Here is a 15,188-nt window from a genome sequence, read left to right on the forward strand (position 1 = left end):
TATTGTAAAGGGCCTCCACCCCTTTAATTTATTATTATGTAATTATATATGTATATCTCTTTTTGTTTGTTTTTGGTTGCAAAAACGTGGTAAGATTAAGTAAATAAATTAGAAAATGTGTATCACCAAGTTTTTGAATCAAGTAATGGCATTTCTAACCTCAAAAATATCCTGTTATAACATAACCAAAAAAAAAAATCCGTTCATTATTAACATCATGTTTCACAAGTATAACACATTTTTACATAAAATTTTGCCAAAATACATATTAACATATTTATTACTTTCCTTCTTCGATTGTTTGTTGAATTTCATTTAACGCAATATAAAGGTTTTGGCCACTATTGTGGTGATCAGCATGTCGACGCCGATATTCTTGGCAGTCATTGTGCCCATAGGCTTGCTATATTATTTTGCGCAACGATTCTATGTTGCCTCTTCTCGCCAATTGATGCGTTTGGAATCGGTGTCGCGTTCGCCAATTTACACGCATTTCAACGAAACGATCACTGGCGTAACGACCATACGTGCTTATTCGGTACAAGATCGGTAAATACCCATTAATGAAATGAATAAATGTAGAAATTATTTATACATACACATGTTAACATACTTATATTACCTTTTATAGCTTTATCGATGAATCAGACAATCGCGTGGACAAAAATCAGGTCTGCAAATATCCTTCATTAATCGCAAATAGATGGCTAGCTATACGTCTAGAAATGGTCGGCAATCTAATTATTCTCTTCGCAGCACTTTTTGCCGTATTAAATGGTCAATCGAATGCTGGCCTTGTCGGTCTATCTGTGAGTTATTCTTTGCAAGTGACGCAAACGCTCAATTGGTTGGTGCGCATGAGTTCCGATATTGAAACAAATATTGTGGCTGTGGAGCGTATTAAGGAGTATGGTGAAACAAAACAAGAGGCACCATGGGAGTTGGAAAACTCGAAAGTACCTCGCGATTGGCCAGTGGAGGGTCAGGTGGTATTTGAGAATTTCAAAGTGCGTTATCGTGAAGGTCTGGATTTGGTTTTGCGTGGCATTAACTTTACCATCAGCGGTGGTGAGAAAGTGGGCATAGTCGGTCGTACAGGTGCTGGCAAATCCAGTTTAACGCTGTCTCTGTTCAGGTGAGTTAAACGTAGGTAGTAATGGTGGCACTTTTAAAGGTTTTTTTTTAGTTTATATCACATTTATTTTTTTCACGTAATGCGCAACTACATATTTATTCAAACAAATTATGGTATTTTTTTTTTAGAATTATCGAGTCAGCCGGTGGCCGCATTTTAATAGACGGTGTAGATATTGCTACATTGGGCCTGCATATGCTACGCTCTCGACTCACAATCATACCACAAGATCCAGTCTTATTCTCAGGTACACTGCGCATCAATTTGGACCCATACGAAGTGAAATCGGACGATGAACTATGGAAAGCGCTGGAATTATCTCATTTAAAAACTTTCATTAAAACACTTCCCGCCGGCTTGAATCATGAGATTAGTGAAGGTGGTGAGAATTTATCTGTGGGCCAGCGGCAGTTAGTGTGTCTGGCGCGTGCTTTATTGCGTAAGACGAAAGTTTTGGTGCTTGATGAAGCTACAGCCGCTGTAGATTTAGAAACAGATGATTTGATACAGGTAAGCTGGCAGAAATGTGATCTAGATGCATAATGAGAAAATTATTATTTTTTGTTTTTTTTTCTAGAAAACTATTCGTTTGGAATTCAAAGAATGCACTGTTCTAACAATTGCCCATCGTTTGAATACTATAATGGACTCTGATAAGGTGATCGTTTTAGACAAGGGTGAAGTATCTGAGTTTGCTTCACCTGCGGAACTACTAGATAATCCCAAATCGGCATTCTACAGCATGGCAAAGGATGCCAATCTAGTGTAAATGTATTATTTAATTGTCACCTTTTTCGTTATGAAGAATTTCGTTTAGTTTCTGCGAGTTAAAGTTAACATTATTGAATACGTTACTATACGCAAACACAACAGCAAAAATAATACAACAATCAAACAATTAATATACATACATACATGTATATATACATTCACATCACTAGACGACAGCTAAATACGAAAAAATGCAGACACTGTCACCTTAATTTTGTTGTTCTTAATGTTTGTACTTACAAATACTGTAACTTACTAAGTTTTCAAGCATGAAGTATTTTTGTATTTCAAATTCATGTAGTTTTTATATTTGCTTCACTGCTAAAACCATATCCTGATTTAAACTTAACAAGTGTACTCACTCAGTAAATAACGGCCAGTTATTATGAAGAGATTATGTTACATATCTTTGTACTAAGTGCGCAATCTTAAACGTATACGCTATACTTAATTTCTGTTTATATAAAAGTTATTTGTAATTATTTCTCTTCTATTTGGTTCTGCAATTCAAGTGTACGGAGTTTGGAAGGTAAGCCAGATTTGCGCAAATAATCTATGTGATAACTGATGTAGCTAAATTCAATTTCTAAAACTACCTCACATTGCACCATTTAAGCAAACAGAGATTGATGAATAACGGAAACATTTGTTTATTACTTAATTGTGTTATGTAAGGTTTAATGTTAATATTGCTATTACGAGTACTTATATTTTTGCACCTAAACTGCATGTTAATTGGAATTATTATTTTTAAGTATGTACAATAAGTGTGAATAGTGTAATTACTTTATTGTCTTCAATTATGTTTCGATTATGAATAAAAAATAATTATATCTTTACGATATACTTATGCAAAAAAATGTCATAGATTTATGAATTTACATGTAAATATGTAAAATCTAATTATATAGTACATATTAGTAAAGAAAAAAGCATTAAAATTCTGTAAAACTATAATGCAGTTGGCCTTCTGATACTTAGCATGACGAACTAATTTAGATATATATACATATGTATGTATGTACATGTTTTATAAATTTTAATATTCTAGTGTAGAATGCGAAAAAAGATGTATGTATAACATTGTAAATTTTTTTGTATTGCGTAAATATTATAATAATAAAAAAGCCAAAATATACAAATTAGCTGTGATCTGTTTAAAAAAAAAAAACATTAGTGAAGCTGTATTCCTACACCTGGGCATTGTTTTGCAAGTCTATTGAATATTAATTCAGATCGTTCGCTTTAAATACTTGAGTTCATAACGTTATATTGCACACTGATATACATATTGAGCGTACGTTCTGAATTAAATGTTATCATTTACGTTCATATACTATATATTTGTTTAATCACTTATGTGTTCAACAACAATATTATTATAAAAATAAACATTTGTGAACTTACGGGAAAGCAATTTATACTATTGTGGATTTCCTTATATGCAAGCTAATACGGCCAACATATTTGAATATTATTAAAGTGATTTCCATTCGAGTTTGGAAGATCTTAAATGCGGATGACCATTGTGTGATATATAAAGTTTATCACAAATATTTTTGGGGCAACTTTCACCGCTCAAATGTCGGCCATCTTGGATATCAATAGAAACAACCTCAGATTCCCCTTGACATTTCTCAAGGGATGCCTCTCAGCTGTTGCTCTGTATACATCTTATCAGCTGATAATTTCTCTACTCCCCTTTAACGATGGTTAACCGTGCGATTCTGTACTGTGATACACTCTCAAGTCTCTAAATTTGAGACAATTTTTGAGACTTGAGACGATTTTGCTATTCTGTAAGTGACAGTCACAAAATCTATTACATTCCATTATTCAGAGATGTTTTTACACTTGAATGAAAATAAATATGTCGATAACAAATATTAAATTTTCTATAACATAGTCAAAAAACATAATTATCAATAAAAATAAAAATATATGTTGACTTTGTTTCATAATATTTACGAAATTTATGTAAAATTGATTTATTTTTAACCTTTTCATGTTTGAGTTGCTTACAAAATATAAAGAAACGACAATCGATTAATATCTATGATGATCTCTATTCAGTATATTCAAAATGGCAAACAAGAGCTCTTTTTAGATTTGAGACCTGCTAACTATCAGGTCTCAAATTTGAGGCAATATTTTGAGACTAACGCTAGAGACTGTTTAGTGAATAGTAACTAGTCACAAATTGATACTTTACCTCAAAATGTCTCAAATAGAGACTAGAGACTGGTTACAGAATCCCGCTATAAGCCTTACAACATCTCAAACAATGAGTTCGAAACGTTATTGAGTTTCTTCGTACACGTCATATGATACATTGACGAACTATTGTTGTTTTATATATTGTCAGAGAGGTAAAAATACAATTGTAGATACAAAAATTGTTAAATTAAATATATTTACTAATCGGCAAACTTTCATAACAAAATTATAAAAATTTTGATAGCAAGTACCCTGTATTGACGAAACGTTAATGACAGATAAAACACGAGAAAACCAAATGTCAAATGAAATAAACAGAGAAGAGAATACTTTTGTACGCTTGTTGTTGCATGTGCAGTAAAAAAGTCTAGCTGTTTTAAAATAAAAGTTTTCTTAAATTTTCAAATATCATTGCAATATAAAAACGAGTTATTCACATTGAACTCGCATACATAATTTTGGTAAAAATGTCCACACCAAATGAGGAACTGGTGGAACGCGTCGTTGAAGTAACGGGTGCAAATGCAGGTGAGGCTAAACACTTATTGAGTGCCTGCAACAACGACGTAGAGTCAGCTGTTGCCTTGTATTTTGAGCAAGGAGGAAGTGCTACTGAAGCCGTCCCAGCACCAGTTATTGACGATGAAGATAATGTTAGAGCACCTATAGCGCCAAAGCGTGAGCAATTAATAGGACCTGAAGATGATAATTTTCTAGCTGCACCCTCTTTATCTGCTTCGGGGCGAATGCAACGCATGAATCAGCGTGTTAAAGTCTGTCCTTTTCGTGATTTCGCACGTGAAGGAGCATTAATGGAAGAACAATTGCAAGCAGACGCATCTGGTTTAGGATCATCAAATGGAGCACCAGGTCGACGTTGGGCTAGTACTCGCGCTGCGTCTATGGTGACATCAGCCGTTAGAGCGCAGCCTACAGATTCCAAACCATCCACTTCATCGCGTTTGGGTGATCTCTTCCGTCCACCAACTGATATATCATTCGCTGGTACTTTCCAGGCAGCTCGTGCTCGTGCGACGGCGCTCAGCCAATGGTTGCTTGTGAATGTTCAAGATGAAAATTTTAATTCACAAGTATTAAATCGCGATGTTTGGTCCAACAAAGAAGTGCGACAGGTTATTAAAAGAAGATTTCTATTGTGGCAAGTGAGTATGGTTATGCAAACTTAATTAAAAAATAGAATTATTAATTCAACATATGCGCAGATTGATACTGATACTTCGGAGGGACGTCGTTTTGTTACATTTTATCATTGTGCGAATTTGCCGTATGTTTGTGTGGTTGATCCACGCACTGGTGAAGAGATGTGGAAGTGCACAGAGCCGAAGGAATCGAATGTTTTATGTGGGTTGCGTGAATTTATTAGTGAGCACAAGGAATTCATGGATGACGGTGCTGATGACAGTCCATCTACTTCCAAGCGCACTATTACCTTGTCAGATGATGAACAGGAAGTGGAGGGCTGTGTAGAGAAAAAGAAACGCTTAAAATTGCTCGATTTAACAGAAGAAGAGCAAATTAATTTGGCGATACGTAATTCCATGCGAGAAAATGGCAATGCAAATGGCAAAGGTAAAAGTAAGCATACTGCTAATAATGAAGACCGTGAGGAGGGCACTAATGATGCGGACGATAGTAGTGAATTCGAGTCGATGGAAGAATTCGGGGACGAGGATAGCAAAAGTGCATATGAACATACGAATACATCATATGAAACTCAGCTTGGTAAAGATACCAACGAACTAACCGCTCTTAGACTACGTTTACTCAATGCCGAAGGTAATGATGAGGTGGTACAGTTGCGTTGGCCATCGGATACGCTACTGAAAGTGCTTCGACTATATATTGGTGAAAAGCATGCACATGTTACAAAAAATGGCGGCACATACAAATTGATTTGTGCGTTCCCTCGAAAAACGCTTGAGGCAGAGCATGATAGTGCTTCAATGAAGGAATTGGGTTTGCATCCTTCAGCGAATTTACATATAACATTAGATGAGTGATTATTTATATATGTATATCACAAAGCCGAGCATTATTATTACTACCTTTAATTAAATTTAATTCAAAATATTAAATTAAGATTACAAAATTAAGATTTGTCAAAACATTTCTTGTTTAAAGAAAATGTGGCGGTTGTTTTTTCTTTTGTATTACTAATTATTATGTAATTTAAAGGATATTGGAATCGTCTTTCATAAAATACATTATGTCGTACACAATTCTTATTAGTGAATTGAAATTTTTAGAAAATAAAGGCTTTGGATGGAATACCATTTTTAAAAGGGGGTCTTTAAAAACAAAAAAAAGAAATTAAAGTATTTTTCGATTTGTTTACTTATCGAGTCTTATTATGATCGATAAAAACTATCACTAACAGCAACATCACTCATTGAAACAAATCAGCTGAGTACGCGCGTAAATACTTCCAAATATTTGTGATGCTGGAATGAAAACAAAAAAATATATCGTATAAAAAGCAATTTAATTAAATGTAAGTGAGTGGAAATTAAACATTTGAAGTTTATCACAATTAATTAAACAATTTGGTGAATGTGCATAGCTCAGTATAGAAATGTCTGAAAAAGAATCTGCAAATGGAGCAATCTCGTCGCAATCTGTTGAATGCACCCGATTACGTGAATTTAAAAACTATCTTCGTGAGTTAGTGCGGGACAGAGTAAATAATGCAACCACTGCTGGAGAAAGTAATCGTGCTTGCATTTCGCGCAACAGCAACGAAACATACCCAGTGTGTTCTCAGGAAGTGACCGCTGAAATAATTATGACTGTATGGAATCATCTACAGTTGAAGCGATGCCCACGATATTTTCAAATATCCATTTTGCGAGCCGTCGTTGCAGAAGTCGAACAGGGATTTTCTAATGCTAAGGAATGTGAGTTCACTGTGAAAGGAATTAACGATTCCACTAAATCAACAGATAATGAAATGGTTTATGATTTGGTCAAATTACAAAAGTATATAGTAAACAATTTGGAAAAATTGCTGACACGTTTGACCGATAATTCTGAAGTAGGCAACATACCGAATTTTGCAGATCCAGAAGATTTATGTCTGGATGGAATAAAATGCAACTGCAATACGAAGCTGCCACCAGTAGCTTACACTACTGGTCATATTAAAAATAAACCACGCAAAATGGAAGATCGTCATATTTGTTTGGAACGCTTTAGTGAATTATATAAACTAAAATCTGCATACAGTTTTTATGGTGTATTCGACGGTCATTCAGGCCCATTGGCAGCAAGTTACGCTGCAAGTCAAGTACCATATCTTCTAGCTGAAAGTTTACGATCCATCAGCAATGACCTTGATGATGTTACAGCGTATAGGGAAGCTTTTGAGCATTCTTTTCTACAGACAGATAAAATGTTCTCTCGGAAAGGAATTTCCAGTGGAACAACGGCCGTTTGTGCACTTCTAGCGCAACAGACTCCACCGTCTTACGGGCATTTATACGTTGCATGGGTAGGGGATTCAAAGGCACTGCTTGTTAGCCCAACGGTAAGTTTACAATTAGTTAAATCACATAAACCGGATGCACCAGATGAACGCAAACGAATTGAAATGTCAGAAGGTGGTGGTACTGTGCTGTATGTCCAAGGGCAATGGCGTGTAAATGGCATTTTAAATGTATCTCGCTCCATTGGCGATTATTCAGTGATTCCAGCGATTGCAGAACCCGATTTTGTGGACGTTTCCCTAACGGCGGCGCACGATTTTATCGTTTTGGGTACGGACGGTTTATTCGACCATGTGCCCGAAAATAAAATAGTGGACACTATTTATAAATTATTGGCCGATACTGAGCAAAAAATTGAAAACATTCCAAAAATTCTTATAGAATTAGCAAAAGATGGAGACTCCCAAGATAATATTACTGTTGTTATTATCTTTTTAAAAAATCGACTCGATATTGTTCAAAATTACAAAAAATATTAAAGTATTAAAACAACAAAGTATAGATGCTAGCAAAGTTTTAGGGATATCAACTACAGCGAATATACAAATACATACATATATGTATGTATATTGAGAAACATACATATAGTAGATATGTGCATACTTACATTACCTTAATATGTAAATTTCTTACTACGTCTTCCTTTGACCTCCAATAACTCTTCGAAATATTTAAAAATATTAACATTCTATGATTTTTTGACTTATACATACATAAATACATTTCGGAAAACTTTAAACAAAATTTAGAAAAATATTAATGCTATATTCTTTATAGAACTTTTATCATATTAAGGTAATGATTTATACACATAAATGTAATAGTTACCACAATTAGCAGATTTTATTTTTAAGAAAGTATCCTCAATTGCAAATGAAAAAGTGCTTTAACCCTTAGAATATTTACCATAATTTTTCTTTTGTATATAGACTTTTTATACGCTTTCAAATGCTAATCATGTCAATGTTGAATATTTGTGCCTGCAGCACGCTTGTGCGAATTTGCAATGTTTTCAGTGCTCAACAGACGATCATTTAAAAGAATGCGTTCGAGAAAAGTTCAAATTTTTATGAAAACAAGTTTATATTTACACAAATAAGTACATATGTATATGTATATAAAAATTCGGCGATGTAATTTTAATACAGACGCACGTTGAAACAAAATAATAAACGATATAGCATATATTTAAGCAAACTTAATTTTATAGCTTAATGCATTCATATAAAAATACAGAATTTTCAAATATTATTTTAACGTTATTGTTAACAGATTAGATTACATATTACCTAATGGTACGTGTATGTGTGTGTTAAGTGCACATTTTATCGCTTATTATAATGGCTAAATGTTTGTTGTTTATTGAAGTTTTCTGTTTACTAAATCAATATTTGTTTTAATAGTATTCGTAGTAAATTGTTTTATGTTTTAAATCAAAATAAATAATGAACAAATAATCCAGATTTCGCCCACTTCAATTATGTACCTACACAAAAGTAGCTTAAGAATATTTCAATATTTTTACCACAATATAAAAATAAAATACAATGACTATTTAAAAAAATTCAGTTTTATAAATTGTTGAATAATTACTAGATATACATATGTATATACAAATATTAATTATATTGCCTATAAATTAGCTAACCTATCAGTGGCTTTACTCTTATTCGGCACCAGGTGGAGCTGGTTCTGCTGGTGATTGAATTGAAGTTGTAGATTGAGGTTGTGAGAATGGTTGGGACAGCGTTGATGAGCGAAAAGCAAAGGGATTTGGAACGTATGCGGTGGGAGGATGGGACATTGGGTGCATCTGAAGTGGAGGTGACATTGCGTGTATTGGAGGCGGCGGTGTCATTTGCGGTGGTGGTAATGCATGAGACGGAGGTGCTTGCATTTGCATTTGAGGATGTCCATACTGATGGAACTGATTTGGTTGTGGCGCAGGGTTTCGATATAATGGACGTTGTTGCTGATATGGACCGGCGTATGGTGTACGATAACTATGTACAGGTGGTCTTTGCTGATATTGTTGATTGTAATGTGAGTGCCAACTATTGGTGTTATGCTGCGGTTGATAGGTTCGCGGTGAGTATGCACCATGCTGCCCAAATCGATTTTGTCTTCTATTTTCTCTATGATTACCTTCAGCAGTGCGAGGATGCCTCCGTTGTGAATCTGTGGTGTTTTCGCCAGCAACAACATTCATTCGGCTTCGTTTCATGGGGTCATTATCCTTATCATCTACATCCTCTTTATCTTCTTCCTCCTCTTTAACGCTCTGTCGACGATGTTTTCGCAGCTTGTGGCGAGCTTCACGTTCTTCTTCATCATCCGAGTAATCCAAATATCGTGGTGGTGGTTCTATATCATTTTCCCAGGATGCGTCAGATCCACGCATTTTCATAAGGCTCGAAAGGATAACATATTGAGTATATTCGGTTTTCGGTGCCACGTAAACCACATCACCTACATTTATGCCTTTCTCCTGAATATGTTGGTTGTTATTGAAACGAACACAATACAGTGGATCTGCAACTTGACCCAAAACATCAAACACTTCACCAAGTACACGTTTTCCTTTTTCCAAAAAAAGTACTGTGTCCAAATCTAACAAAATCGAATTTGGTAAGGCGCTCACCAATAGTAATTGATCTACAATTGAATGTACACGCCCAAGCTCTATACATTCCTCTGCTGGCACTGAAATTTGAAGATCTTGTATAGGCGGCAATTCATCAAGTAACATTTCTCCTCGAACGCGAGGAGGTTGTCGCCGTCCTCGCTTTTTGGAGTCACCTTCTTCATCGTCATCATCTTCGTCCTCGTTATCATCATCATTACTTTGAATCCGTTTCTCAATTACTTTGGCAATTTTTGTTAAATATTCGGCTTCCGTTTCCGATTCAGAATCTGACGAAACGGTTTCAGTGGAGTCAGAGTCAATTTCCACGACTGTTGAGCGATAGTTCTTATTCACAGCAGTCGGTACTTCAATTACTGACGCCGTATCGGATTCGTTCGAATCATCTTCGTCAGCATCGGATTCGTATTGCGACAGCAAACCCAGGCCAGTGGGAGCTGCTGTAAATTTGAAATTTTTATTTAGAATTAGCATTTTGTTAGACAAAAAAAAGATGTTATGATATAATAATCATATTACCAGTTTTTGAAACTCCAGCACAAGAAGGGATAGTTGGTTGCTCTTCAATCAACTGAAGGTCATTATCTTCACAAGAAGGGATAGTTGGTTGCTCTTCAATCAACTGAACGTCATTATCTTCTTTATCTGTAATGTCCATAATTTCAACTATGTCAGGGTGTATATTTTTGTTAGCCTCAATGTGCAGAATTGCATCACATATATCGGTTGTGGCGGGCGTAAGTTCTATAACTGACTCAATAATTACATTATTACTGCTTGCAACGTTATTTGAAATTCGTTCATCATTTGTAGATTCCCGTCTTTCAATTGCTTTGCTCAATATAACTGGAACATTTTCTGTTACATGGCCTTCATCTACTTCGTTTTCATTATCACTTACAGACTCCAAATCAACAGTTGTGTCCGAAGTATGAGTTCCTAGCTCCATATTTTCATTCGAATGTGAGTTAGAATCTAAAACCGGTCGCTGTGATGTATCAGGTATTTCTTCAATGTCATTCACTTCACTATCCACGTTTTGATTTAGGCCTGATGTTTGAAAATTATAGTATTTTTCAGAAAATATATAAAAAACAAAATTTACCAGTGCTTTGAATTGAGTCTGTAGGCACATGTAGCACAGGGCTAACAATGTGTACATTTTTTGTATCCTCGTTACCAATACACTTGTTTGAGTCGATAGTTTCTTTATCCATATTGCTTTTTGCACGATAATTCCAAGTTTCTATTTTGAGTTTACTTAATTAAAATTTAAATCTTTCAAACTAATCTAAATCCGCCAATAGAAACTCGTGAATACAAAACGTGCTCGGGAATAGAGATGGTAAATGTCATTCACACTTAATCGATAGATATAACCCTAAATCGATAAATTACATATATTAACCCTGCATTGATTTTGTTAAACTAAATATACGTCTAAAACAAATTCATCCTATTTAGTGCAGTCCGAAGTTATATTGATTGATTAATAAATTAATTAATGCTGTGTTTTTAATTTAAATTATTGAGAAGTGTTTGCCTTTATTTTATGTTGGCAAAAACAATTATAAAAATATTTATCAGTAAATGTAATAGTCGACAACAAAACTATGTGTAAAACAAGTCCATTGTTGCCTCCCCTTTCTATAACCAAGGATTTTCATCGGCGCTGGCCGGGGCATTTAAATCGCTGTTACCGCTCTCCAGAATTTCGCGCAATTCCTCATCATCTATTTCCATACGCATACCGGTGCCCGAAACATTAGACCCATCGTCATTTGAGATGCCAATAGTGGTATTTTGCGAATCTAGTTGTAATTGGGGCATTGATACTGGTTGTTGAAGAACTTCTGGTAATGTTACACGTTGATTGACAGATTGGGGAGGTGGTGGTAGACCAACTACATAAAAGGGAATAAAAATTATTGAAAACTTTGTGAAAGATGCAAGTCATTCAAGTTAAGCTCACCATTTGACATTCCCATCGCTTTACGAAGACTATATGGATCTACTACAGCCGATGGTGGTAATTTCTTAGCAACATCACTAAGTTGCTGGGTGATTTGGTGTGCCAGATGCACTTCCTCAGCACCAGCTTGTGGCACAAATGCCAAATGTTGAGGCAGTGGCTGTGATAATCGCTCGTGTTGAGTGGCACGCAATTTTTCAATTAAGTTTAGGTTATTGCTCAAATGTTCCTGAAGACGACGAGTCAATTCGAAGTTTTTCATTTCAGATTCGATGTTATCTAAAAAGTCGATATCTATGCCCAGATCTTTTAGGGTACGTAAGCGATTGAAATCAATGCGTGTGTTTTTGTACTTTTCATATTCTTCTTCAATTTGTTCCCGCGTCTCAGATGCTGTATTTACAGTTTGAAGACCACCAAATCCACCGCATGCACTAAAACACTTGAAGACTTCATTCTGTTCGTGATTTTGTACTTGCATGTCATAAAGATCTGACATTGCTTTACTGTGCTCACCGTTAGTGAGCATGTCCAATAAGCCATTAGCCAGAGTTAGTGCGTAATTAGAATTTTTGGTGAATTCCAATATGCTTTCAGCATACTCAGTGCTTGTAGCATCACCTGAACGAGAACAAAAATAAATTTATTATTTAGAACTGAACATACTTTATTACTGCTGCAGCTTACCATAAGTTCGCATTACCAATTGGGTTTCTTCGCGGCTTAGATTTGAAAACCGCGAATCAAAGCTTGGCGCAAAGGAAGCAAAAGCGCCATAATTAAGTGGTTTAACCATTTTCGCATCATTTCGTTTGTCTTCTCGCAAAGAAAACAATTGTCCGGAGCCGGACTGCAATTTGCCTACTAGTTCACCAAGGGTAACCACTTTTTCTGGTCCCTCGTTTTCATCTTTAATAAGTAAATTTAGCGAAGTGGTTCCATCTCTATTCTGTCGCAAGAATCCCATTTTATGGGCTTTTTCCTTTGCTGATAGTCTTTTTTTGGCAGCTAGTGCCGCTCCTTGTACCTGTGCCAGTATCTCTTCGGAAGTTAGATCATCTACATAGGGTTCAAAGCGAGTTTTTGGTTCATTCTCTAGGCGAAGTGCTCGCCTTTTTTCCTCCTCTTCTAATTGTGCAGCAGTTGGTTCTTCCGCTCCCGTGGAAGCGCCTTCATCTGCTGAGTCGATAGCATGGTGATCATAACTACCAAAATCACCATGTAAATCGAAACCTAGTTCCTTAGCAGTTAAGTCACGCAGGTAACCCGATAAAGGTTTGAGACTCCGTATTAAATTTTCAGGCATAAGATGCTTTGTGCCTACTTGTAGTAGCCGTTTTGCGGCCTTATTATAAACGGTATCAACATGGTTATATCGGATAGCATTCTCGCACATTAACTTGAAATCATCAGTGAACTCGGTTAAAGTGCTATACTCGCTATCGTCTATTTTTTGGCGTATGGTGGAAAAATCCATCGGTTTAGTAATTATTGAAGAATAACCGGGAGCTATGTCGTCAGTAACAGGCCATGCAAAAAATTGGTGAGGATCCCTTTTTTCAAGAAAACGTAACAAATGATCTAATAACTTATTCAAAGGCGACTTTTGCTGTTTCAATTTAAGCACACAAGTACGCGGTTCTCGACCAGATTCACTTGATGAGCTTGGAGTTTTCGGTGCCTCTAACGGTTTTGGTGTAAGCGCAGCCAAAGAACTAGTTCCACCGGGTGTTGATGCTGCTGTCGATGCTGATGGCGACGGAATTAATAGCTACACAAATATAAAATTATAAATTTTAAAACAAATTTTTCTAGAATTTCCATTAACTTACGTCCTGTAAAGGTTTTGTAGGACTAATCCCTCCAATTACCGCTGCCCCAAATGAAGAAGATTGCAAAGAAGAGGATGCAGGCGAGTCCATTAACGTATCATCGGATTTACGTGGCACTATGGGTTTTGACACTGGTCGACAAGATGGTGAATTATCAGTTGTGATACCCGCATATAAAAGTATATTTTCTGGTAACGGTTGGGAATCGCCATCTTCTATAAAACTGAAGCCATCTTGGCTGGAATCGCCATCCACAATTGGTGGTGGCGCACTTCTAGGGCTACGTTGTGCAACAGGTACTGTAGCAGCTGTCGTTTGAATCTCTTCATCCATTTTACACTCTTCATTCGGAAGATCAGCAGTAGCATCTCGGTATTCGGCACCACTATTTTGTTCATGCCGCTCGCTGCGGTGCCGTTTTTCTTTATGATGTTTATGTTTCTTCTCTCGGTCCTTCTTTTTCTTCTTCTTCTTTGATTTTTTGTGTTTTTCTCCATGGTATTCGCCATGTTGCTCATCTTGAGCCATGGGACTACTTGGCGCTGCAGACATCATTGCCTCTACGGCAGTTGGTGGACCGGCAAGCGGAGAATCACCACTGTATTCGGGTGTGGAATTGGAGCCTACTTTAAGAATTAATTTCAAACCTCGTTGGAGTTGATTAGGATCCATGCTATTGCTATATTCTAAAAAAAAAAATGATTGTAAACAACATTACATTTAATTTCTATCAAACAATGAAAACCTTCATATTTTTCTCTGCGCTCGGATTTGTGTTTCTTATGCTTTTTAGACGATCCCATTTTATGTTACGTTGAAATATGCACTTCTTGTGAGTTTTCGTATTAACAATGATTACAGTAAATTATTTTTAAACAAAAACATTAAAAATGAATTGAAACTAGACGCTCTCACATAACCGCACGCTTGTAAATTTTTGACAGTTTTCTCCATTTTTCTCGCTAGCTTTGTTTTTTGTTTCCAATTTGCCACAGTGCAAAACTCAGGGTTGCATTTGTTGCAGACTAACAATGTGACCAAACTTATATCAGCAATATTTAGCAGTGCCTCGTTCTTTAGTTCTCGTAGTTTTTATCGGTTAGTTCCCTTGTTA

General features: G+C 35.9%; 5 protein-coding genes across 25 annotated transcripts in view; 3 read left to right on the forward strand and 2 right to left on the reverse strand.

Moving 5' to 3' along the window:
- Positions 1 to 3,323, forward strand: part of LOC126753154 (multidrug resistance-associated protein 1) — a 25,753-nt gene extending 22,430 nt beyond the window's left edge. For 11 of the 20 annotated variants that reach the window (XM_050464377.1, XM_050464376.1, XM_050464368.1 and 8 more), the window contains exons 13-16: positions 332 to 549; positions 632 to 1,135; positions 1,264 to 1,645; positions 1,713 to 3,323. In XM_050464377.1, the coding sequence (XP_050320334.1) occupies positions 332 to 549; positions 632 to 1,135; positions 1,264 to 1,645; positions 1,713 to 1,904 (1,296 nt within the window). In that variant the 3' untranslated portion in view covers positions 1,905 to 3,323. The remainder of the gene's footprint in view (positions 1 to 331; positions 550 to 631; positions 1,136 to 1,263; positions 1,646 to 1,712) is intronic. The other 9 variants (XM_050464359.1, XM_050464360.1, XM_050464363.1 and 6 more) reach the window with 3 other exon arrangements.
- A 964-nt stretch (positions 3,324 to 4,287) lies between these two features.
- Positions 4,288 to 6,240, forward strand: LOC126753160 (UBX domain-containing protein 7). The gene is made up of 2 exons (XM_050464388.1): positions 4,288 to 5,286; positions 5,347 to 6,240. The coding sequence occupies exons 1-2, from the start codon at positions 4,591 to 4,593 to the stop codon at positions 6,142 to 6,144; spliced, it is 1,494 nt and encodes a 497-aa protein (XP_050320345.1). The 5' UTR covers positions 4,288 to 4,590; the 3' UTR covers positions 6,145 to 6,240.
- Positions 6,241 to 6,329: 89 nt separating this feature from the next.
- Positions 6,330 to 8,828, forward strand: LOC126753161 (protein phosphatase 1F). The gene has a single exon (XM_050464389.1). The coding sequence runs from the start codon at positions 6,717 to 6,719 to the stop codon at positions 8,103 to 8,105; it is 1,389 nt and encodes a 462-aa protein (XP_050320346.1). The 5' UTR covers positions 6,330 to 6,716; the 3' UTR covers positions 8,106 to 8,828.
- Positions 8,812 to 11,609, reverse strand: LOC126753158 (H/ACA ribonucleoprotein complex non-core subunit NAF1). Of its 2 annotated transcripts, none has more exons than XM_050464382.1 (3): positions 11,376 to 11,609; positions 10,790 to 11,320; positions 8,812 to 10,707 (listed from the first exon to the last, which is right to left on the reverse strand). In XM_050464382.1, exons 1-3 carry the CDS (start codon positions 11,485 to 11,487, stop codon positions 9,293 to 9,295), a joined length of 2,058 nt encoding a protein of 685 aa, XP_050320339.1. In that variant the 5' UTR covers positions 11,488 to 11,609; the 3' UTR covers positions 8,812 to 9,292. The 2 variants fall into 2 exon arrangements, with proteins under 2 accessions (XP_050320339.1, XP_050320338.1); XM_050464381.1 differs by having other exon boundaries at positions 8,812 to 10,710.
- A 173-nt stretch (positions 11,610 to 11,782) lies between these two features.
- LOC126753156 (bromodomain-containing protein 7) lies at positions 11,783 to 15,008 on the reverse strand. Its single transcript, XM_050464378.1, has 5 exons — positions 14,820 to 15,008; positions 14,075 to 14,760; positions 12,930 to 14,013; positions 12,243 to 12,863; positions 11,783 to 12,174 (listed from the first exon to the last, which is right to left on the reverse strand). Exons 1-5 carry the CDS (start codon positions 14,875 to 14,877, stop codon positions 11,918 to 11,920), a joined length of 2,706 nt encoding a protein of 901 aa, XP_050320335.1. The 5' UTR covers positions 14,878 to 15,008; the 3' UTR covers positions 11,783 to 11,917.
- Positions 15,009 to 15,188: the final 180 nt, after the last annotated feature.

Source organism: Bactrocera neohumeralis, chromosome 3, assembly GCF_024586455.1.
Source record: "Bactrocera neohumeralis isolate Rockhampton chromosome 3, APGP_CSIRO_Bneo_wtdbg2-racon-allhic-juicebox.fasta_v2, whole genome shotgun sequence".
In the NCBI taxonomy this organism is placed as follows: domain Eukaryota; kingdom Metazoa; phylum Arthropoda; class Insecta; order Diptera; family Tephritidae; genus Bactrocera; species Bactrocera neohumeralis.